The sequence below is a fragment of the Carcharhinus amblyrhynchos genome, chromosome 12 (genome assembly GCF_965287045.1).
Source record: "Carcharhinus amblyrhynchos chromosome 12, sCarAmb.v2.hapA, whole genome shotgun sequence".
Taxonomy (NCBI): Eukaryota; Metazoa; Chordata; class Chondrichthyes; order Carcharhiniformes; family Carcharhinidae; genus Carcharhinus; species Carcharhinus amblyrhynchos.
This window is the reverse complement of record NC_137335.1, coordinates 60674763-60700550: the sequence shown is the minus strand read 5'-3', so window position 1 is coordinate 60700550 and position 25788 is coordinate 60674763. Positions and strand designations below refer to the sequence as shown.

The following is a 25788-nucleotide window of genomic DNA, read 5'->3' as shown; positions in this document are numbered from 1 at the left end:
ACTCAAAACTGATACATGCTCCTAACTTTTCTGTGGAAGAGCTAATATTTTCCAAGCCATCTGGATTCAGACTACATAAGCAGATTTTTTAAAAAGTTTATGGTGTCCCATTTGAAGCAAGTAGTTCTACTTCCTGGAGACTGGAATACAACTCCCATCATTTATATACAGTTCTTGCTGATCATTCTGTCAATCTTACTGCTTTACAAAGTTTGAGTAGTCTAACTGACAGATACTTTGGCTTCAATTGTCTGAAAAAAAAATCCCTTTAATTGTTAGTCAGTTGATAATGTAACTGCCTGAAGGTTAAAATGGGGCTAATTTAGCTTCAAATTAATCAATTGGAATGAGAATGATTCCAATGCTAACTAGTTTGCAAAGTTTAATAAAGTACAGCCCGCGGGGCCAATGGGTTGTAGAAAGAACTGCAAAATGACAATCGGTGGAAAAGGATCACACTTAGTTCAATCCCTAATGACAAAAGTGCAGCATGAACAAAGAGGATTTGTGTGTGAAAAGTGTAATTCTTTTCAAAGTGTCAACGTTTGAACTATTTCTGTCACTTTACATCCAGTGGCAGCAATCTGGACGAATATGAATCAAGTCAGAGAAGAAATAGCAGAGATACCCTTACACACAATTAGTTGAATGTCGTTGCGGGGAAAGATAATGAAATCTGTGGGGTGGGATTTTCTGGCTGTGCTCACTCCAAGATCTGAAAATTCTTCTCAAGGTCAACGGATCTTTGCATGTTCCGCCTGCTATGATTCATGTGCCAGGCGGGATGGGAATATTCCATCTTCAAAGATAGTAACAGCACCTAGAAATTTAAAATATAATCAAGTATCGTCAGAACAGATTTCAAAAGGGAAGGCTGCGTGTGAGCAACCTTATTGAATTCCCTGAAAAACAGAGAGGGTGAATAAGGTTTTTGATAAAGTACCACATAGTATACTCATCATTAATTTCAGAATATATAATGTCAGGGGACAAGCAGTAGGAGAAGAAGCATCTGCAAAGGTCATCTGAAGTGTCACTGAGTTGAACACGCAGAGGCCAAGTGTAAACAGTGGAAAGAGAGTTACAGAATCCAGAACATCCCATCCCTCCATCTCATCAAACACCACCTACCAAACCTGTGGCAGAGTCTGTGTCTCCAGGATTGGAGTATTCAGCCACCGCAGAATCCATTTCCCTGGAGTCAAAGCAAGTCATCCCTGAGCCTGCCAAAGAAGAAGAAATAGGATGGTTAGCAATCTGACTGCAAAACAGAAAACAGGGCATGAGAATTAAAGGTAATTAGTTGGATTGACGAATGATGCAAAATAGTGCTCCACAATGCACCACCATTGACGAAGATGATTTGAACCTGCACATTCAAAGTATAATTTCAAGACATGCAGATGGCACATGATCAGAGGAAGGTATCAATAAACTTGTAGAATGTGGTGTAATTGGCAAATCAACCTCAGTATCGTTACTGTTAGATTCCTCACTATTCAAGTATGACCAAGCTGTAAGTGATTTCATCATCTCCTGAAGGTTCTTTTATGACTGAAGAGCCTGGGGCAGGATCAACCTGGATATTCACAGAACTGGCTGTTCGTAGTGTTAACAGTGCTGGGGGGAACCTCAACAGCTGCATCACCTCTGGCCTTCCTCTGGGCGTAAACACAGGAAGAAGTCTTACAACACCAGGTTAAAGTCCAACGAGAGGGAAGTCCAAAGAGGGAAACTTCCTCTATGCGTGTCAGTTATGTTTAGCCCTCGAAACATAAAGAACTGGATTTTAGTATATCTTTCCAAATGAGCTAGCCAGCTGCAGTGTTTTCTTCTGCAATGCAGAAGTTGTAAGGCCCCTTTTTTGGGTGTCCTCCTATTGTACCGATGACCTCAATATTTTTTGCCCTGCAGATGCCAATAGAAGATCTGCCTGGGAATCCTGCAGACATCCATACTGGAGACATGGCCGCCCCATCTGGATGGAATTTTCTGGAGGGTGGTCTCCATGCTGCTGGGCCCAGCACAATAGAGGGCCTCATTGTTAACGGTTTTATTCTGCATTGATTCTCATGATGGGCCTCAGCTGCCTTTGGTGGAACATTCCAGAACCATGATGTCGTGTTTATAACAGACCCAGGATTCTGTGCCGTGTAGCAAGATTTTTAATAATTCTTTCACAGGATGTGGGTATCGCCGGTAAGGCCACTGTTCATTGTCCACCCCTCATTGCCCTTCAGAAGATGGTGGTGAGCTGTCTTCCTGAACCACTGCAGTCCATGTGGTGTAAGCACTCCCTCAGTGCTGTTAGGGAGGGAGTTCCAGGATTTTGACCCAGTGACAGTGAAGATACAGTGATATAATTCCAAGCCTGGATGGTGAATGGCTTGGAGAGGAACTTGTAGGTGGTGCTGTTCTAATGTATCTGCTGTCCTTGTCTGTCAAGGTCTTAGAGTCATGGGTTTGGGAGGAATCTTGATGAGTTATTGCAGTGTTTCTTGCAGATGGAACACACTGCTGCCACTGTGCATTGGTGGTGGAGGGAGTGAGTGTTTAAGGTGGTAGACGGAGTGACGGGAGGGGCAGTTATGGTGCAATGGGCAGCGCCCTTACCTCTGGGGCAGAAGCACATGGTTTGAATCCTACCCCAGGACTTGTTGGTACATTTGTGACGTGGCTAAGCAGGTTGATTATCAAACTGTAAATCCTTGCAGTGCACCAATGGCAGGTAGTGAGAGTAGGAGAGTTTCTCTGTCAGCCAGAACCACAGGGTGGCTTCCCACGTTGAAGGAATCAACCGTTCCAGAAGAGAAGGCGAGATGTAACAAGAAGAAACAGGAAGATACAGCTCCTGCTCAGTTAGCAAGCCCGCACATGCTGTGTCCTCCTTGTCTTGGAATGAAATTAATTGTCTACTTTTACTTTCAAATTAGGGAAACTACCCAGTACATACAGGGTATATTAAATGTGAGACAAGAGAAAATGCATACTCTAACACTAGCAATGATCGGGTTCTTCATTATAACTATGATCATAACTTATGATATGAGTCTCAAAATGCAAGGCTATTGCCCATGACTGATTATACTGCTCATTCTGGTAAATAATTCAGGTTTTGAGCTGTTTTCCCCTCAAGGCGAACCAGTTAAGCAAATCATTCGAGCCATTTTCTTTCTGTTTAATCTGAGCCTGTGCCATTACGAACATATTTCCCCTCATGAGCACTCTTCCGATGTTTTGGAAGATTTTGCATTTTTCAGCTCATTCGATTGTATCAGGCGCGCCTTCAGCTTACTCTGTGCACGTTCGACCCACAACAAGGTTTGCTCGGTGTGATAAGAAACAGCTGACGATATGCATCGGTGGGAAAGCAGGCAGTCTTTTTTTTTCTAGAGGTTGAGGCTCGAGGTTGGTGGGTGACGCAGGTTGTGTGCTGAAAGTATTGGCTGTAGGGTTGGTGGGTACCGCCCTGGTTGACTTGCGGCTCAATGTTCCATCAGACACCTCTTGTGAGGATGCAGCGATAAAACCCGTGAAAGGAAATGTTCCATTTGAAACTGAGAGCAGTGCAATCAGTGAGGTTTGATCATAATATTCCACCTTATCATTTCTTTACACTCACCTGAAGCAGCTTGCAGAACCGCAAGAGTTTTGTGTAGGTGCACAGCAAGAATGCTGAGTGACACTTTATTAGATTTTAGAAATAAGGGTTACTAAATACAGGAATTTGAAATTTTTAAAAAGTCCACATCTGAAAGATTAGTGTTTTGGTGGGGGAAGCTCACAACAGAATCTGTTTCATTCTTGGATTGCACAGGTGTCAATGGTAAATGAGGTTATTTGCACTTGATGTCCTGATATATCGAGCAGGATTTTTAGGCCTCACTTGTCCCGAAACCACAAAATCCTGCCCGAGGTCAGTGGGCCTTTCCATGGTCCACCCTTCGCCCTTTCTGGTTCCCGTGGCGAGTGCGGGGGCGGGGGGACGTTAAAATTCCGGCCATGAAGTTTAAGCAATGTAACTTTTTTAAAATTCATTCATGGGATGTGGGCGTCACGGGCTGGGCCGGAATTTATTGCCCATCCCTGAATTGTCCTTGAAATGAGTGGCTTCAAAGGGCATTAAAAGTCAAAGACATTGCTGTGGCTCTGGAGTCACATGTAGGCCAGACCGGGTAAGGATGGCAGATTTCCCCTTCCCCCAAATGAACTTATTGAATTGTCCTTCACACCAAGGGCAGGATTTTCCAGCTCTACACTCCCAAGGCCGGAAATCCTTGCCCGAGCTCAACAGACATTTAAATGATCCTCTAAATTTTCTGTCCCGCCCGGTACAATTCCCCCTGCGGGCAGGATGGGAAATTTTCAGCCCAAATCTGTGATCTTATCACATTTTGATGTAGGTTTAAACATTGATGTGGGGATGCCAGCGTTGGACTGGGGTGGACACAGTAAGAAGTCTCACAACACCGGGTTAAAGTCCAACAGGTTTATTTGGCAGCACTAGCTTTTGGAGTGCTGCTCCTTTATCAGGCGAGTGGTGAGCCACTCACTTGACGAAGGAGCAGTGCTCTGAAAGCTCGTGATTCTAAATAAACCTGTTGGACTTTGCTTTGAGACTTCTTATGGTTCAACATTTGAATCTGAATTAGAGTGAGAAACTGCAACATGAACACTTAGAAATAATTTGAATTCCAAGATTAATATTTAAATAGGAAACATATGGTCTGTTGTGCAATCTGAAGTTGATCTTATTGTTCCTGAGTGCAGAATTACTTTGAACGTAAGTTGTCCTGTTTCAACAACAACCATCTTTCATTTGGTTCACATTCTCTTCTCCACAATCATGTGGCTGGTTGACAAAATAAAATGTGATTTTGTATGGAAAATGTATGATAAAGGATTGATATTGAAGTTTTTTTTGTTAGGTGCACAGGATGTATGAGGGAAATGTTGTTTGTCTCACAAATCTGATGTAGTGGAGCGTGACACAGACATTACAGAGCTAACGTTGCAGTGTCACCAAATAAGCTAAATTGTGCAACGCAAGGTGCAAATGTAATGTTATTGTAATAGAATGCAGAGGAGATGGGGATAAGTAGAACACCATTAAAAAAACCACACTTTGGGTGAAGCTGAACTCGGAAAGTTTAGTTTTGTTGAAGAAAGCGCCCTCAATTCTGCACAAACACACAGGTGGGGATTGCATTGGAAACCATTGCTTTGCAATTCCATTTGAGGTACAAATGAAAAGATCTGCCTTCATATACTTTTCATGTCCCAAACTAACACTGTCAATGAAGTACTTTCCAAATGCAATTGTAGGGAGGAAGGCAGCCAAATTGCATGTGCAGGAAGGTTGCACAGACACATGTGTAGCTTTGCTGTCACTATTTTGTTTCCTTCTCTTCCAATCCAACAGAATGCACTCAATGGATGGGATTCCCTGGCCATTCCTGCTGGTGGGATCTTCTAATCTTGCTGATGGCGACCCCTGGCCATGGGTTCCCTGGAGGCAGAGGGTGCGAACAATGGGAAAGTCCATTGACCACCAGGGTGGGATCAGAATATCCCAACACCACCAATGGCGGGCCATCCCACCCCTGCTGCCACAAAACTGCTGCGGTGAGGTGTAGGGGGCAGGCGGTGGGGAGGGGGTTTGGTGGGGGGAGGGGGGTTGGCAGGGTGATATGAGGGGGGCAAGGAGAGTGCAAAAATTCCATCCAATGTTATAGAACTAAAAACACCTGTCACTGCTTGAATGGTATGTGGTGAGGTGGACCATCCACCAGAATCCACTGGATTTTCATTCTATTGATTCTAGTGGAAAGAAATGGGTGAGTTCTGAAATGGACTGGTGGTCAACTTCTTTGCAAGATGACCAGCTATGTAGAGAATTCAGGAAATTTAGCCCCCTTATTAATTCATTGTGACTTATTGAGTATGTTCTTGCTTCTGAACCTCTGCTGTGAGCTTTGTTTTACTGCACATTTGAGGGGTTATTTTGAGTTTCTTTAAAGCTTATTTTTTTCCAGCTCTCTCCTTCAAGAGTTGGTTCTCACTGGGTTACAGCTGTCAAGAGTTCATCAGCTAGTTCTTCACTCACATGGCCATTCCTTATGCGTGTCTGGACTCTGAAAGGCAAGATACTATCTGACCATGAGTGGTGTCAGAAACATGGCCACTCTACTCTTATATGGGTATTTTTCAACAGTAATCACTGAATGGCAATCCTAAGGATGGCACAGTGGCACAGTAGAGTGTCTCACTGTGCCAGGGACCCAGGTTTGATTCCCAGTTTGGGTCACTGTCTGTGTGGAGTTTGCACATTCTCCCTGTGTCTGCATGGGTTTCCTCTGGGCGCTCCAGTTTCCTCCCACAGTCCAAAGATGTGCAGGTTAGGTGAATTGGTCATGCTAAATTGCCCCCTAGTATCGGGGGACTAGCTAGGGTAAATACATGGGGTTACGGGGATGGGGCCTGGGTGGGGTTGTGGTCAGTGCAGACTCGATGGGCTGAATGACCTCCTTCTGCACTGTAAGATTCTAAACAGAAATCCAGGTTGTTTCTCCTTTCACAAACCAGACACTGAGGTCAACTGGCGAGTCTTGCTTTTGCACTATGAGATAAACTAGTTCAAGACTCAACCGACCAGGAACTGGACCTGGAACGCTCTGGTCTCATGGCAAGCTATTACGCCCTGAGGTGTATTTATTCACAAAGTATTTAGGAGAACTTTAAGTTCAGCAGTGTGAGAAAAAAATAGTCTTCTGTTGGGAGAACAAAGCTGCTGATCGAGACTCAGTGATTGAGGTGATGGCATTGTTTATTGATAGGGTTGCCAACTGTGGTCAAAAGTATTCCTGGAGGTTTTACCACATGACTTGCTCCCACATTCCAACCATTAGTTGGCCAACACATCCATCCTTGTGATAGTTACACTGCCTTCCCTACACTAATCAGAAAGCAAAAAGATTTATTACCCAATTGGGTAATGCTTGACTGTCAGCCAAAGAACATTTTATTCCCCCCATTTTCAACATTGTTGGAAAAGTCACATGAGCTGTCAAGAGGAGGGAAATTGCCACAGAGAAAGCAGGGTCTAGCCATACTAGTTGTACTGTATTCTGGATCTGAGTGTTCACTGATCACAAGAGGGCAAAATGGATGGCATGAACATGGCCCTGCAGATCCCTAGAGGTGCCACCCTCAAATTTCTCAGAAGGCAGCTGCCTCAAGGCCGGGAGTCATGTAGTCCAAGCATCCATGTTGGATAATTGGCCTGATCTGGAGACTGTGACCTAAACAGGAGAGGGTTAGACATGCTGATACCATAGACTCTAAAGCAATGTTGATTTCCGTAGAATCCTCAGATATTAATACTGAGGGTGACTTTGGACTGCCATCAGTTTCAGCTGCTTTGTGATCATCCTTAGTGGTACCACGTGAGTGTGATGCGTGTGCAGCAACATATCACTTTAGAAAGGCACCTCAAATACCTGAATCCACAGGCCCTAGAAGCAGGATTGAATGCTACAGACTTTCAATAGTCAAATTCCACTTTCACCTCTGACAGCCAGTGGGTTGTATCCAAGCCGGTGACAATTAACCCTCGTCAGTAATATTTCCATTCACCAGTTAGCTTTCCCTGTACTGGTGAGTGAGGAAGAAGGGGTGATGATAGCATATCTGGGGTGAGCTGGTTGAGCAAAGGGAGAAGGCTGTTCACCTTATTTTTTTCTCCCCCTATTATTAGAAGAAGGGATGGCATGGTAGTTAGCACTGCTGCCTCAAGGTGTCAGGGACCCGGCTTGGGTCACTGTCTGTGGGGAGTCTGCATATTCTCCTCATGTCTGTGCGGGTTTCCTCTGGGTGCTCTGGTTTCCTTCCATAGTCCAAAAAACGTGCTAGTTAGTTGCATTAGCCATGCTAAATTCTCCCTCAGTGTACCCAAACTGGTGCCAGAGTGTGGCAACTAGGCGATTTTCACAGTAAATTCATTGCAATATTAATGACACTAATAAATACATTACTTTTAACTTTATTATTATTTACCAGTGTCACAAGTAGGCTTACATTAACACTGCAATGAAGTTACTGTGAAAATCTCCTAGCCCCCACACTCTGGCGCCTGCTTGGGTACACTGAGGGAGAATTTAGCATGGCCAATGCACCTAACCAGTATGTCTTTCGGACTGATATTGACACCTTGCATTGGGCTAGCTGTAATGTCATGTAGCAGTTCCTCTGAAGATGCCAGATCATCGACCTGGAGGTGGAGGGTGATGTGTCAATGAAAGCACAGGCGAGAATGAAATGATTCCACTTTGAGGAGCATCAGGTTCTGGTCGCTGGGAGTGAGGAAGGCCAAACTGCTGCTCAGTGGGAGAAGGGGGTTTATTGAACTCAAATAGTCCCCAATGGCAGGTGGTTGAATTGTTGGTCTGGGTATAGGGGTCTAAGACCCGCTCAAAGGTGGGTTGGGATGGTAATTGGCTATTTGGGCATGGGATAACTGAATAGTTGTGCCAGTGAGCAGGTAGCCAGGTCATCAGACAATGCATTGGGTCCCTGCATCAGATGATTGGTGGGTTACTTCAACATTGTCAACCACAGTGGGATCAAGTGAGGAAGGGTTGGTGATTGGATGGCTTTTCTGGGTGATCGGGGAAGGAGCAATCCTGAAATGGAATGCCGTGATGCATTTTGTAACTTAAATTACAGATATGTATGGACTTTAATCGTTTTGTCTATTTTGTGAAAGAGAAAAGTTGCTCTGGTCAGCAAACCCAACATTGTCAGTGCATTACTTGTCAGTTCACTGCCACTGGCAGCAAAATTTATCTACTGCCATTGGCAGAATTATGAAAGGCTTGCTGATTAATGGAATGGGCATGGATCCTGTCTCCATTTTCCTGTCACTTACCAGGGTGTGGACCTGGGATTCCGGGGTGAACCCAACAGGCAGGAGTGTGTTGCTACCGTAATGCAGGAGAATAAGCACAGAACCAGCCCAACACTGGAGGGAGCCTTCGATTTCCTTTCCATATCACGAGACACCCCTTACTGGCGTGGTGGTTTAAAGCTGCACTGCTGACTTCTATTACTTAAATAGTAAGATTTCTATGATTTTTGATAGTGAACTGAAATGACGGTGCCACATAGTCTCTCTGGGTGTCAATATAAATAATTTATTTACTTCTGCTGTTGACCAAGATTGGATGCAACCTTATGTTGTGTACATTTCGGCTGATTGATAAAGTGTTTGTGATTGTTGCAGCTTTGAACATTCACAACAGCATCACACCTCATCCATATTGTACAGTCATAGAATCCCTACAGTACACAAAGAGGCCATTTGGCCCATTGAGTCTGCACTGACAACGATCCCACCTGGCCGTATCCTTATGACACCCATATATTTACCCTATTAATCTCCCTGACACTAATGGACAATTTATAATGGCCAATCCACCTAACATGCACATCTTTGGACTGTGGAAGAAAACTGGAGCAAACTTGCAGGGAGAACGTACAAACTCCACACAGATAGTGACTCAAGCCAGGAATTGAACCGGGGTCCCTGGCACTGTGAGGCAGCAGTGCTAACCACTGTGCCGCCTGCAGCCTCCTGGGTCAGGAAAATTAAAGGACTGAAACTTGGTTCTTCGACTGTTTTACTTTTTGACCCCATTACGCTCATCAAGGTTCAGATGACTATTTTCCTCTTCAGCTCGGCAATCTGGGTCAGAGACATGGCTCCAGTGTTCTGACCCCAATTTTTTGCCCTGTGCTTCATTCTAGAATTACGCAGGTAGCAAAGGTTGCCCTAGTGTATATGCAGCAGCTCATGATTGAGACTGTGATAGCCACAAACCACCGGATAATAATATCAATCGAGGCAGGTCATTGCCATGAAACAGCAAATTCAAGAATATCTACATAACCGTTCATCAGATTTCTGAACCGCTGAAGATTTTAATGCTACAAAGAAGCATTCTGTCATCGAACTGCCTGCGGCGGGTATGGAAGTTTGGAGATAGCACTGAAACTGAAAAGAAACACAAAACTAACCCGATTCAAATACTTTATGCAAAATTCTAGAGCCTATACTCTTGATCTTGTCGCCGATACTAAAAAAGTTCATTAAAAATAAAGAACGTTCATCATTTTAGTCTGGGCTTTTCTAATTTAAAGTCAGAAGTTTTACCAGCAGCTACAATTGCCTGAAAATTGAGCTCATGGGTATGGGGGGGTGTGTTGGAAATGTTGCTGTTTCTCACTCCATGCTCTGGATTTTCGGTAATATTAACAGCAATCTTACCAGGTTGACCCGGTAATGGAACGTTCAAGTGCTGATAATTCACGTCATCAGGAAAATGAGAGATTCTGCTATTGTCGAGTGTTTAATTGCTATGGAGACATTCAACCAATCATTTAAAACTAAACCATACTAATGCTACAATAGTATATTGGGTAGCCAAGGGAGCATGTTCATGATGCAGATGGCTTCAACAGCAAAGAAAATGCCAACGATGGCATAGAGACCAAAAAGATATGTCCAGCCCTATGTCACGAGGTGGTAAGGTGAGTGTGAGTGTGTGTGTGTGTATATCATGGTGTGGTAAGTGTGTGTGTGTGTCATGGGGTGGTAAGGTGTGTGTACGTGTGTGTGTGTGCGTGTGCGTGTCTGTATGTGTGTGTGCATCATGGGATGGTAAGATGTGTGTGTGTTTTTTTATGTGTATGTATCATGGGGTGGTAAGGTGTGTGTGTGCGCGTGTGTGTATGATGGGGTGGTAAGTTGTGTGTGTGTGTATGTGTGTGTTTGTGTGTGCACGTGCGTGTGTGTATCATGGGGTGGTAAGAGGTGTGTGTGTGTGTATATTGTGGGGTGGTAAGGTGTGTGTGTATATATTGTGGGGTGGTAAGGTGTATATGTGTGTGTGCGTGTGTGTGTGTGTATATCATGGGGTGGTAAGGTGTATATGTGTGTGTGTGTGTGTGTATATCATGGGGTGGTAAGTTGTGTGTGTGTGTGTGTGTATATATTGTGGGGTGGTAAGGTGTATATGTGTGTGTGTGTGTATATCATGGGGTGGTAAGTTGTGTGTGTGTGTGTGTGTGTGTGTATATATTGTGGGGTGGTAAGGTGTACGTGTGTGTGTGTGTGTGTGTATCATGGGGTGGTAAGGGATGTGTGTGTGTGTGTATATTGTGGGGTGGTAAGGTGTACGTGTGTGTGTGTGTGTGTGTGTATATATCATGGGGTGGTAAGTTGTGTGTGTGTGTGTATATATTGTGGGGTGGTAAGGTGTACGTGTGTGTGTGTGTGTGTATCATGGGGTGGTAAGGGATGTGTGTGTGTGTGTGTGTGTGTGTGTGTATATTGTGGGGCGGTAAGGTGTACGTGTGTGTGTGTGTGTGTGTGTGTGTGTGTGTGTATCATGGGGTGGTAAGGGATGTGTGTGTGTGTGTGTGTGTATTGTGGGGCGGTAAGGTGTATATGTGTGTGTGTGTGTGTGTATATATCATGGGGTGGTAAGTTGTGTGTGTGTGTGTATATATTGTGGGGTGGTAAGGTGTACGTGTGTGTGTGTGTGTGTATCATGGGGTGGTAAGGGATGTGTGTGTGTGTGTGTGTGTATATTGTGGGGCGGTAAGGTGTACGTGTGTGTGTGTGTGTGTGTGTGTGTATCATGGGGTGGTAAGGGATGTGTGTGTGTGTGTGTGTGTATTGTGGGGCGGTAAGGTGTACGTGTGTGTGTGTGTGTGTGTGTGTGTGTGTGTGTATCATGGGGTGGTAAGGGGTGTGTGTGTGTGTGTGTGTGTGTGTGTGTGTGTATCATGGGGTGGTAAGGGGTGTGTGTGTGTGTGTATAGGAGGGGTGAGAATCTATACTGGAAGACATTAAGGCCCAGGGGGAGGTTGTTGATTTGCCTTCAGGAGTGGCCGTATCATTATGGAGAATTCAAAGAAGGTTAAAAATAACAAAAGTATGAGGGAAGATAACTCCTAAAACGTAATGATGTGTAATAAAATCATTACATCCTTGCCTGGGAGTAAGCAATAAACACAATGCTTGACAATTTATGTTGCTGCTGTTTTATGGAGGGCAGATGTGCCGAAAGATAATAATTGGACATTGGTGATGGAATAAGTATCTGTGAGATGGGTTCAGATCCTTTTAGCTCAGCCTGCTGAGTATTTCCAACACTTTCTACGTTTATTTCAGATTTCCAGCATCCGCAATATTTTCCTGTTCTATCCGTTTGTAGGAACTTCCCTGCCAGAAGTTGACTTAAAATTCATAATTTATTGGCTTCACAATCTGATTGGCCAACAGCTCTTCAGATCATCCAGCAACAATGCTCCTCTGGCCAGAAGCGGTACTGCAGCACAGTGTCTCAGCCTCAGTCCAGGGGACCCCACTTGAGGGAAATCCTAGAGGTCTTGGGGGGCAGGGAGATGGGGGGTGCCCAGGGAGGAGGGGAGGGTGGGTTGAGAGGGATGTGATCTTAGTGTTGTGGGATAGCCCAGGGTGGTGCGGGGAGGAGGGAGGAGAAGGCTGGAGCTCCCTGGAGCAGATGGGGCCCCAAATCTAAAGGGGATTGAGGTGACCCTCTTCCCCACTTCCTGCCCCAGATGGAGGGGCATTCATTTTTCAATTTATCCCCCTACTCTGAGCCATGCCCACCTCCTTAAAAATTGAGGCAGGGTATCCCCACTTGAGCCCCTGCTCGCCCCCACTGTGAAATTGCACCTGGGCAGGGGCAGGTGGGATCCCAAAGGAAATCCCGTGTGTCATTTTACGCCCCCCCTCCCTCCTAGCCATCTCAGAATGTGCCTTGGGGGAGGGTAGTGTATAGTTCTGGTCCCAGAGGAATCACAGCCCCAATTCTGCTGCGCTGCAGTACCATACTTGGGAGCTGGAATGTGCCATCAGACACTCCTTCAATATTGTTCCCATCCAACTTGCGAGGCCTTTCAATGTTTGAAAACGTGAATCGCAAATGGAGCAAAGGAGGCACTTTGCCCACCACGTGGCATGAAAAAGACAGGTTTACTGTATGGGACAAAACACATCTGTCCACTGACCACGATAGAGCACTTCCTGTCAGGGCATCGTGAAAATACTGTTTATTCGTATAGTTGTAGGAAGTGGAAACTCTGGACAAAATGCAACTGAGACAAATTAGTTAATCTTGCAAATGTGGAAGTCCCTTTTCATACACGCCCAGCCAGTTCAACAGAAGAATAAAGGTCACAGGCTGCTTTCAGCCACAATTTTATCCTGTCCTAATCAAGTTTTCACTTTTCTTTCACTGTATCTCGTTATCTGAGGCTCAATTTAACCCCAGTAACATGTGGACCCAATTTCTCGTCGTGCCTTTTTTGTCTTATTCTGAAGAGCATTTTTGTTGTAGAATTCTGTCGTGCAAATGCTTAATCAACACGGACCAAATTCCTCTCTCAACCAACAGAAATGCCCACCCTCTTATTGGAAGAATTAGGGGAAAGAAACACCACTTTCTTCTGAGGTTTACATTCTCTTTGACGAATGGCAGTAACTGTACCTGTGTCTGAGTCTGCAGGGCCCATTTTATCTGTACCCAGCGTGTACAATCGGGGAGTAACAGATAGCATTGGATAGCACCAGATATTAGAAATTTGCATACTGAAGATTTACCTTCCATGGTTGGAAAATAGAGCATTGCAGAAGCCCAACTTCGTAATATGCAGTGAGGCTTGACAGTGGAAAAGTTGCTCTTTTTGTTCTGCCGATGTGTGCCATGGTTGTGTCACACAACAACTTACATTTATGTAACATATTTAACGTAATGAGAGACCTTGAAGCATTTTACAGGTTGTCAAGCAAAGTTTGTCATTGAACCACATAATAGACGAACCACATAAATGAGTAGGTTGCAGGAAGCACCTTAAAGGAGGAGAAAGAGGTAGATAGAGGGTTGGGGAGGGAATTGCAGAACTTAGATGCAAAACAGCTGAAGGCATGGTGGACTGATTGAAATCTGGGATGTGCAAGAGGCCAGAATTGGAGGAGTTGTAAAGAGGTCACAAAATTAACTTACGCAAACATTATTTTATATCTAACTTGTTTTCAGTCTTATTTGAACTGTTCAGTGTCGCTTGTTTTGTTTTGGTAAATGTTGATTTTACAAAGTGGAACTATGCTTGTGCTGATGAAAGGAACACTTCCCCATTCTGTGAACCCAGCGGTAACATACGTCCAGGTAAAGCTTCCTCTGTACACTACCTCAGCTCAAAATCAGACTCTGTTACCACATTGCCAAAGACTATTTTCCTACCCTTTTCCATATCCGCCATTTTGTGGAGAGAGACGGCCTGTTTTAAACCAAATTAGAGACATGTTTGTGAGTTATTCACGAGAAATTGCAGCAATGCCAGATGAAATTCTCCCCCAGCCTCTGCCAACAGTTTGGATGGCAGATGTGGGAGGGAAGAAAGTGGCGGGAAGCCCAGAAACCGGTTTCAGGCAGGCACGAATTTACAACTACCGGTGGTGCCCACCATGACGGGTGGGGGAAAGCCCACCAGAGGCCAGCGTGAGCCTCATTAATAGGGTGAAGGCTTGGACCTGCCTCCTCCCACCCGCCCCAAGCCTGATTCTCCGTGATGTGATTGGGAAACTCTGCTAACATGGAACACATTTGGAACAAGGTGGCATGCAGATGTCAGGGCGCATCCGAACAATGCCTGGGACTGTCTTTGGTTTTCAGGGTGGAGGCTGATGGAAACACTGAACCTGGAACACCACAGCAGTGGGTCAGGGGTACATCTGCACATGGACCTTCCAGATTTGCTGTCCTGGAGGAGGTCCCTCTCCCAGACTCAGCTTGTTCCTGGGGATCCATCTTCGTTCTCAGAATACCCACTTTAGGATCATAGAATCCTACAGTTTGGAAGGAGGCCATTCAACCCATTGAGCCTGCACTGACTACAATCTCACTCAGCCCCAATCCCCATAACACCACAACCCTATGCATTTTCCCCAGCTAGTCCCCTTGACACTAAGGGGTAATTTAGCATGGCCAATCCACCTAACCTGCACATCTTTGGACTGTAGGACGAAACCAGGGCACCTGGAGGAAACCCGCGCAGACAAGGGGAGAATGTTCAAACCCCCGCAAACAGCAACCCAAACCGGGAATTGAACCTGGGTCCCTGGCGCTGTGAGGTAGCAGTGCTAACCACTGTGTCACGATGCCGCCCATGACCCAATAGTGGGTCACTGATGTTGGGCACCTTTTCAATATGGCAACCAGAATCAATGGCAGACTACGTGCCATCCAGCCCTGCCCTGCCAGGCATACAGTGTAAAACATCTGGGTGCATAATTAATGAAGTCAGAGCTGGAAGATTTGGGCTGGGATTTTACAGTTGTTTTCACCAGCAGGATCTTCTGGTCTGCCAACGGTGAAGCTCTGCCGCTAGTTTCCCGACAGCAAGGAGCGCGTAGAGTAGGAAATCCCATTGACCATGGTGGCTAATTGGCCATGCTAAATTCCTCATCGATGTTCCTGAACAGGTGCCGGATGTGGCGACTAGGGGATTTTCACAGTAACTTCATTGCATGTTAATGTAAGCCTACTTGTGACACTAATAATTAAATTTAATTAAAATGCTAGGATGGTGTTTCTCATTATAAACCTCCTGAAACATGAATGATAACGGAGTTGGGTTTTACTGGTTATTAGTTAGGAAATTCCCTGTATCCTTGAGCTCAAGTTGATTTCTCCTATAAATTGGTGAGCTGATAATAGTGCGATCAGGGCAACAGTGCATCTGGGACCTAGAAGAGTGAGTGGGACCAACAGTGTATCTCCTTAATCCATCAGATATAAGGTTTGAAAGGTTGACTGAAAGAACTGTGAGCCAGGATAAATTAGAGTGGGCAATCTGAATGTCAAATCAGGTACAGTCAGAGAAATAAAAAGAGAGAGGAGACAGAATGGAGAGTTGAGTGGGAAAAAAGCCACTTTTTAAAACTCTGAAACAATAGTTCACTAGCTGAAGGAATGAGACATCATGCTTTCACACACAGAGAGGTTGAGTGGCAACCATTTATCATATTGTTAAAATTAATACTGTAGTATTAATTATAGTTCCATAGGATCTTTTATATCCATCCATTGATGGATGTAGATGTGGCCTTGATTCAATGTCTCATACAACAGGGACACAGCCATTGACAGCCATGACCTTTGGAAGATGACTGTTTGGAGGGGCATTAGCCAAGGCAAGCAGAAATGGAGAGCTTAGTTGAAGGCCCAGCAGATACAAGGGGCAGCACATTATCCACCTTCTCAGCCCACTGTCTTCCTTTGCTCTGGCAGAGGTTGCCATGCTAAAGTGCTGCTTCTGAGCCACACCAGACAACACTTAATACAGATTTGACCACCACAGCACAAACCATTGTCCCACTAGATAGAAGACTGCTGGAATGAATTACTAGACTTAAATTTGTGTGATGAGTTTAAGCAACTATCAACACGCTGGGGGTTACCATTGACCAGAAACTGAACTAAACTAGCCACATAAATACTGTGGCTACAAGAGCAGGTCAGAGGCCAGGAATCCTGTGGTAAATGACTCATCTTCTGATTCCCCAAAGCCTGTTCATCATCTACAAGACACTAATCAGGAGTGATGGAGTGCTCTCCACTTGTCTGGATCAGCGTAGGTCCAACAACTCTCGAGAAACTTGACACCATCCTGGTCACAGCCGTCCACTTGTTGCTACCCCTCCCACAAGCATTCAACCCCTCCATCCTCGATGAACTGTAGTAGCAGTATGTACCATCTCCAAGATGCACAGCAGGGACAGACCAAGACTCCTTAGGCAACACTCTCCGAACCTACAACAACTTCCATCTACAACAACAAGAGTAGCAGATAACTGGGTACATCACCATTGGAAATTCTCCTCCAAGCCACTCACCACCCTGACTTGGACATACGTATCACCATTCCTTCACTGTCGCTGGTCAAACTCCTGGAATTCCCTCCCTCACCACACTGCGGCCATACCTACGCTTCAGAGACTACGGTGGTTCAAGAAGGCAGATAACCACCTGAAGGGCAATTAGAACAAAGAACAAAGAACAACACAGCACGGGAAACAGGCCCTTCGGCCCAACGAGCCCGCGCCGCCGTCCCATTGTCTCAGTGACCTATTCATGATTTTAGTCTACGCCTAATGTGCGAGGATCAGGGAGGTCCAATATAGGGACAATTTGTTACCCAATCAATCAGCCTAAATTAGGGATGGACAATAAATGCTGGTCTAGAAGCGATGCCCACATCCTGTACATGAATATGAAAAAAACTCGGTGAAACTCACAGAATATTCTGGGCGAGTGGCCATTTTCATTTTGCACCATTGTGGTGCAAATCATTTGCATCTCTCTTGTGACAACTCGCAACTCAAGCACATCTCTTCCTTACCACACATTGCAGACTAATTTTCAAATAATAGCAACAGGCACAGGTCATTCTGACACCATTGCCTTTTCAGCAAATTCCTGCAAAATAGCACCAGGCTTGGTTCAGTGCTGACAGTCCGACTTCTAAATAGTTGTGGGTTGAGAGTTTTGAATCTGTATAATTCATCATATATAATTTAAAATGAATAATATGTCATTTAAATTGATACATTTGCATAACATCTTTAAATGTTTAGAGTACTGAATCAATCCTTTCAATTTCAACATCAGCTGGACATATTTGGTGTGTCGTAATAAGCAGGGGAATGAATACTGTAATGAGTACTGTAATTAGATAGCAGTCAAGTCTCGAAACGTTCTTAAGCATATTCAATAACTTTCTCCATTTGCGCATCGCTTCTCATCTTTTATCTCGTTGTATTAGAGTGCTTTGCGACATTATCCTCCATGTGAGAAGTGCTACAAAATTTGAAACTTGCTCTTACATATAGAACGAAGAACAAAGAACAACACAGCACGAGAAACAGGCCCTTCGGCCCAACGAGCCCGTGCCGCCATTTTAACATTGTGAGTTCCCTCTTCCACCCATGACTCTTTTTGAAAATTGGCTGAAAGTAGGGACAGCACAGGGGGACAGTGGTTAGCACCGCTGCCCCACAACTCCAGTTGTTCTGGCCTTGAGTGACAGTCTGCATGGGGTTTGCACGTTCTTCCTGTGTTTGTGTGAGTTTCCTCCGGGTGCAGCAGTTTCCTTTCACAATGTGAAAGATGTGCAGATTGGATGCAAAGGCCATGCTAAATTGCTCCTTAATATCCCAAGATGTGTAGGGTAGATGGATTAGCCCTGGGAAATGTGTGAGGATAGGGCAGGGGAAAGGGCCTGGGTACAATATTCTGAGTTGGCGCAGACCTGATGGGCCAAATGGCCTTTTCTGCACTGTAGGGATTCAATGATTCTCAGTGGTAAGTTGTTCCAAATGTTTTACTTGTCTTAATTACTTAATTGCCCTTATGGCTTCATGCCATGTCACAAACGTATGTACAAATACGCCCAAAAACTTGCATATATTCTTACACACATGTAAACACATCTATGCATACGGACACATTGGGGTGAAATTCAAATGAAAACCAATGGGAAAAATAATTAAGTATGATGTTTAATAGGTGGCTGATTTGTCATTCTTATTTTGTGCTCCAACTGGTGTTAAATTTTACCTTCGTTATATACACAGATTTCAAACTACATGGGGTGAATTTTACAGCCCCTTGCTAGTGTATCAGAAGGTAGGGGGGCATTTAAAATAAGATACATGGCCAGCCCACCACCTACTTCTTGGGAGAAGGTGAGGGTGCGACATCCATTTGGGCAGGGTTTCTGTGCAATTGGGGTCACCTCCTCAGGATGGTTTCTCCACTGATCTCTTTAATACAAACCCCTCATCACCGGGGTCTCACAGCCATGCCCACCCCAAAATCCATGGAATTATAAAAGCCCAGTATCCATCTTTACTTCTTCTTTGGAACTATCTATAGCCCCAGTAATGATCGGTACGACCTGGTACTGCTGAGACTGCAGAGCATCTGACCAATCTGAATGTCTGACAGCTCTCTAGGGCAGGGCTTCCTGTCCCTGAGTGGCAGGAGATTCACTCTTAAATAAGTGAGGCTGCCCCCAGTGTAATATTGCTCTGACCAGCTGGATTTCAGCTGGATTTCAAGTCGGAGAAGTTCAAATAATCAATTAGGTTAAAATAAATTATTCATTCTTTGCACTGCTTCTTACAATGTCAGTGTTTATCTGGACAAATGTGAAGAGAGCTGAAGCTTCTTTCATTGATACCATAATTTTTATTTTGTTCATTTGTTGGACAAGGGTGTCTCTAGCAGGCCAGCATTTACTGGCCATCCCTAATTGCTCTTGAACTGACTGTCTTCCTAGGCCATTTCAGAGGGCAGTTGAGAGTCAGCCACATTGTTGACATTCTGGAGCCCCATGTAGGCCAGACCGGGTAAGTACAGCAGATTTCTTTCCCTGAAGGACATCAGTAGAGATTAATGGCTCAGTATGATTCACGCTTTTATAGGGCTGTAAGAATGGCAGTTATTTTTCAATGGAGATTTTTGAATGTGTTTTTGTAAGTGATTTCAAGACTTAGCATGTGGCTCATTGATTTTAGAGTGTATACTGGGTGAGTGAGCATGGAGGATGCAGCGGGCCATGGTCGGGGAATGGAGGGAGCATGGGGAGTGTGAGAGGGTGTGAGGACTGAGGATTAGAGGATCTCATTGCTTTTAATATAATGAAGGGTGATGTCCCATAAAATGAAGGAGGGCCTTCTAACCAGCCCACCTTAACAATCACACTTCCTGAACTGTTTCCTTGGTCAGTAGGCCCAAGTCAATCCCAGGCCTACCTCCCCGGAGCAAAAAATAATGGTCATTTATATTGAGAAACATCTACTGAGTCAGGAAATTTCCCTGCTTGAGCTTCTCACCTCAATGGCAAAATTCCAGCCCAGATTCTTCTTGTCAATATATTTACCAACAGAAAAACAGGTCTTCTGACTTGCCTACCTATTCTCATTTCATTCCCTTGTTTTCCATTTTACGCTTGCATCTTTTCCCTTAATGATTTGTCAAATTCCCTCTTAAATGCTGTGACTGCTGTGACATCAACAGTCGTATTGCAAATGCTCATAAACCTTTTTCCATTATTTCTTGACAGCATGATGGCACAGTAGTTAGCACTGCTGACAAACAGCACCAGGGACCTAGGTTTGGTTCCCCGCTTGGGTCACTCTCTGTGTGGAGTTTGCACATTCTCCCCGTGTCTGTGTGGGTTTCCATCGGGTGCTCCGGTTTCCCCCCATAGTCTGAAAGATGTGCTCGTTAGATACATTGACCCAAACAGGCACCAGAGTGTGGCGGCTAGGGGAATATCACAGTAACTTCATTGCAGTGTTAATGTAAGCCTTACTTGTGACTAATAAATAAACTTTACATTACTTTTCATTTGTTAACCAGCCCAAATTGCCCTTGAAGTGAATGGATTGATTGGCCATTTCAGAGGGCACGTTACTGTGAATCTGGAGTCACATGTAGGCGAGACCAAGTAAGGATGGCAGATCTCCTTGTGAACCAGATGGAAAAATTGAAGTCAGAAACATATAAAATAAAAGCAGAAGAAGGCCATTTGGCCCATTGAGTCTGATCTGCCATTCACTACGATTATGGCTGATCATCAAATTCAACATCCTGATTCCCCCATATCTCTTGATCCCTTTAACCCCAAGAGCTATATCTAATTTCTTCTTGAAATCACATAGTGTTTTGACCTCAACTACTTTCTGTGGTAGTCAATTCCACACATTCACCACTCCCTGAGTGAAGAAATTTCTCCTCAACTCAGTTCTAAAAGGGTTACCTCTTACTCTCAAACTATGATCCCTAGTTCTGGACTCCTACCATTGGGAACTTTAGTTTTATGGTGATAATTTTATGACTGATTATTATTTATGACTATATGGTGATAATTTTATGACTGACATTATTACTGATAGTAGATTTCAATTTCAGATGTATTAATTGGACTTAAATTGCACTACTGGCAGGATTTTAATCCACGTTCCAGAGTATCAGCCTGGTTCTCTGGCTGGCAATACCTTGCCGCCCTTTCTGTTGTGCTGGGTGAAAACATTTCTCTTTGTGTACATGGGCACATTTGTATGTTAGATGTTGTATACTGGAGAATATCTGCAGCCACTGGGTACTCAAGCAATGCAGTGTTTGAGATGAAAGAATTCAGAATTAGCCTGCTAGCAAGGGGTGCTCCCACTGCAATTAATGGAATTGCTATGAACACACTTTGCGGTGTTATTGGAGCAATGCGAAGGGAAACAGGTACAAAATGCCAGCCTTCTTGAGCTGACTATTATCAAAGATATTTAAACAAGGTAATATAAAGGATTATTAATCTATGTTTTCAGGAGACAATTCTGGGGAACTAACTGAAATTGGACGTATTCCCCTTACACCTTCCTCCCCTTCGCAATGGCAGTGAAGCCATTGATCTGAAGGTCAGGGAGGAGTGGCTTTACAAAACAACCTAATGAGTCTTTGATAACGTATTTTAGTCCCAATGGAAAACAAATCTTAATCAGCCTTGGTACCCTTCATGAACCACAAAGTCTATCAGTTTCAGATCATTAACAGAACAGCTTTCATTTTTGAACCTCTTGTTGCTGAAGTTCATACGACAAGCCTGGAAAATCTGCCTGCATAATACACGTCAGTGATTTTTGCAGCATTTACAGCGGTTAGCACTGCTGCCTCACGGCGCCAGGGATCCAGGTTCGATTCCAGGCTTAGATCACTTGTCTATGCAGAGTCTGAATGTTCTCTCTGTTGCTGCGAGCATTTCCTCCGGGTGCTCCAGTTTCCTCCCACGGTCCAAAAGATGTACTGATTAGGCGCATTTGGCAATGCTAAATTCTCCCTCAGTGTACCAGAACAGGTGCTGGAGTGTGGCAACTGGGGGATTTTCACAATAATTTCATTGCAGTGTTGATGTCAGCCTACTTGCGACACTTATAAATGAACTTTAACTTTAAACTTTATTTGTATGCACTTGTCTGGTAGTTCTCCTAGTTGTAAATATGAAAAAAATGTGCATCGGAGTGAAGAATCATCTTTACTGCTGAGTTTCCACCTTAATCCCATAATTAAATAACCATAATCACCTGTAATCATCCATAACCACAGACACTTTTGTTTCTTATTTTCACAGATAATTAACCAGAGGCAGTTGAGGTTTACACATGGCATTACTGCAGTTTCAGAGAAGTCACTTCAACTGCCTTGTTTGGATTTCAGGATGGCTGCCATTTAAAGGGCTAGTAGTTTAATTGAAAAAATGTCCTTGGTGGGTACAATCCCTTGTCTGTGTTGAGTTAGCTGATCCCAGACAGTCACCCTGGATTTAGAAAGGAGAAAGGCTCCTATCCTCAGAATGTTCCCGGTATGTGTGCATAGCAACAACAACAACTTATCTTTGTATGGAGCCTTTTCTGTAGAAAACTGCCCCAAATACTTCACAGGTATAATAGAAACGAAAGTATGACAATAAGCTGAAATAAGGAAATATTGGATCAGACAGTCAAAAAAACTTAGTGTAAAAGAATGTTTTTAAGGAGGAAAGTGAGATAGAGGGGCAGAGAGCTGTAAGGAGGGACCTCGGGAGCTTAGCAGCCTGGGAAGGTGAAGACGCAGCCAGTAATAGCGGAGTATTTAACATTGGGGATGTTCATGATGCCAGAACATGATGACTTCAGTTTTAGTCGAGTTTTAATTTATTTAGTAGTGTCACAAGCAGGCTTACATTAACATCGCAATGAAGTTACTGTGAAAATTCCCTCGTCGCCACACTCCAGCACCTATTCGGGTACACTGAGGGAGAATTTAGCATGGCCAACGCACCTAACCAGCACGTCTTTCAGACTGTGTGAGGAAACTGGAGCACCAGGAGGAAACCCACACAGTCATGGGGAGAATGTGAGGATTTCGCACAGTCAGTGACCCAGGCCGGGAATCGAACCTGTGCCAAGTTTCAAGCTGTTAATTCAGTCAATTGCTGGAGTGATCAGAGTCTTTAGCACCTGCTAATTTAATCACTCAAACATTATTGTGTGTCCCAAAGACGCTGTGTGCTCATTTCCAACGTAACTCCTTTTTTTGTCATTCCTTAATAATTGGTGGCTATCGCATGGAGTTCACTGTTCATTGCATTCATAGCTGCCCAGAGGGTTTTGTTTGGCAACTCAATCACTTCTATCGCCTCGCCTGTCATGCGAATCGGAGCGGGTGAGGGGCAGACAATGGGAAGGTTCGTTGACCTAAGGCGGTTTCGGGATGGGCGAGGCCATAAAATCCCACTCACTGTCACCATATGAGGCGCCCTCGATAGGGGATCCGGGATCTCTGCAAAGAGGCCAACATCTCCTCAACCAATCGGCCTGTGGCATGCGTACTGGGCAGGCAGAGTCTAAACCATGAAAAATAAATTAAAACATTTAATTCCATGTTAAATTATGTACAGGGGACAAAATAAAGATAATGCATTTTAAAGTGATTAAAGTACCATGTTCGTGAATGAATAAAATCAAACATTTCTAATCACAAGGTCTGGTTCTCCTTTAATCTTATGTTTTTAAAATTCTAATCCATCTTATTTGAAAATACTGAAATATTGAAAATAGACAACTTTGCAGTGTCATGTAAATCCAGTTGAATAATTCAGCATGATATGTCACCTCTTTTTTGGATTGAGTACAAAGACAAATAAGTTTGAAAATAATCTGACACGCTGACTTCCAGTTCTTTGTGCAAATATTGGCCTCGCCCTGCACTGCTTCTGGGTCAGCTCCTTTCAGTTTGAGCTTCAAGCAAAGGTTGGCCTTTCCATTTGATCATTGGTAACTTTTTAGCAGCTTCTCTAGAGTCAGAGTCAGAGAGATGTACAGCACTGAAACAGGCCCTTCAGCCCAACTCACCCATGCTGACCTAGTTTCCTAAACTGAGCTAGTCCCATTTGCTTGCATTTGGCTCAAATCCCTCTAAATCTTTCTTATCCATGTACCTGTCCAAATGTCTTTTAAATATTCTAATTGTGCCTGCCTCTACCATCTTGTCTGGCAGCTCATTCCATATACAAACCACTCTCTGTGTGAACAAGTTGCCCCTCAGCTCCCTTTTAAATTTTTTCCCTCTCACTTTAAACCAATGCTCTCTATTTTTGGACTCCCTTATGCTGGGGAAAAGTTCTTGGCCAATCATCTTGTCAATGCCCCTCGTGATTTTATTGGCACAGTGGTTAGCACTGTTACCTCACAGCGCCAGGGACCCGAGTTCAATTCCTGTCTTGGGTCACATTCTGTGAGGAATCTGCATATTCTCTCCATGTCTTCATGGGTTTTGTCCGGGTGATCCGGTGTCCCTCCACAGCCCAAAGAACCTGCTGGTTAGGTGCATTGGCCATGCTAAATTCTCCTTCAGTGTACCTGAACAGGCACCCGAGTGTGACGACTAGGGGATTTTCACAATAAACTTCACTGCAATGTTAAAGTAAGCTTACCTGTGACACTAATAAATAAACTTTAAATTAAACCTCTATAAGGTCACCCCACATCTTCCTACGCTCCAGGGAAAAATGTCCCAGCCTATTCCAATAATTCAAACATTCCAGTCCTCCCAGTCTTTAATTTTGAGAACTGCTGCTCGACTCAAAATGTTTATGCTTGTTGTTAAATAGACTCATTCATATTGATGGTATAATGCTCCTGGACAGTTATTCACTCATCAGAAATGCAGTATGGAAAATATTCTGCAGTCTGCCAGCACAATCACTGTGGGCAGAGCTGTAGGTGTGGGCCACTCCAAGATCTATTTTCAACATCTAGAAGGTGGGTAAAAATAGCTACAGCCGTTTTCTTGACAAAAAAGGTAATCCTCAAAAGAAATTCAGAGCATCACGGTTGTTGTCCAAGTTCATGCAAGGATAAAGATTTTAATTATGGTTTCTGGAGGTGGTAAGTAAAAAGCTACAGGCAGCTGCTTATGCAGCCAAACATAAATACTCACCCATAGTGTGTGACTCACAGGGTTATATGTGCACACTCACTCATTCTCCCAGTTCCCTTTTCTCTTGAAAGAGCTCAGATTCCTCCGTCCTCACATTGCCAATTATGCAGACAAACAGTGCCTTTAAAATAAAAGGAAATTTGTGAAGGGTATCATAACAGTACAACAAAAAAATGATCAAAACAGGAGAGTCAGATGTGTAACTCAAAGTAACGAGTCTTCCCGTTTTCAAGCAACAAGCCACAGTCTATGGATGGGATTTTACCAGCCCCCCCTACCCACACCACCCCCCACCCCCCCCACCCCCAGCCCCACCCCAACCTCATCAAACGTGTTTCCGAGTAGTGGAGGTGGCTCATTATTGTGGGATTTTCCCAGTCCCCCGAACGCCAGCGGGGGCTCAGGACACAGAACTTGCAGTTCCCGTCAGCATGTTTGCAACTTTGCATCTTCCCCACCCCTTGCCCATGCCGTCATCAAGTTCACACCCGTTACGTTGGCGCAGTTTATAACAATGGTAATTATAATCCGCCCCCCCCCAACCAAGGGCAGAAAGTCATGACCAGACGGTGGACTGGCAATGTCCCCTGGCACTCCCCCTTTGCCCAAATTGGTACAATACAGGGGCAATCCCCAGTGGAAGCCTCATACAGAGGGGATT

The 25788-nt window shown here is 44.3% G+C and overlaps 1 protein-coding gene across 1 annotated transcript; it reads right to left on the bottom strand.

Moving 5' to 3' along the window:
* Nucleotides 1-694: 694 nt before the first annotated feature.
* Nucleotides 695-25212, bottom strand: LOC145350611 (uncharacterized). The gene is made up of 4 exons (XM_080199817.1): nt 25128-25212; nt 23428-23532; nt 1132-1223; nt 695-820 (listed from the first exon to the last, which is right to left on the bottom strand). The coding sequence occupies exons 1-4, from the start codon at nt 25129-25131 to the stop codon at nt 704-706; spliced, it is 318 nt and encodes a 105-aa protein (XP_080055943.1). The 5' UTR covers nt 25132-25212; the 3' UTR covers nt 695-703.
* Between the last annotated feature and the right edge of the window lie 576 nt (nt 25213-25788).

Coding starts and splice junctions, on each gene's coding strand:
- LOC145350611 (XM_080199817.1), bottom strand. Junction 1,224..23,427: donor GGGCGCCTCATATGGTGACA/GTGAGTGGGATT, acceptor CTTCTTTGGCAG/GCTCAGGGATGACTTGCTTT. Junction 821..1,131: donor CAGACTCTGCCACAGGTTTG/GTAGGTGGTGTT, acceptor TTAAATTTCTAG/GTGCTGTTACTATCTTTGAA.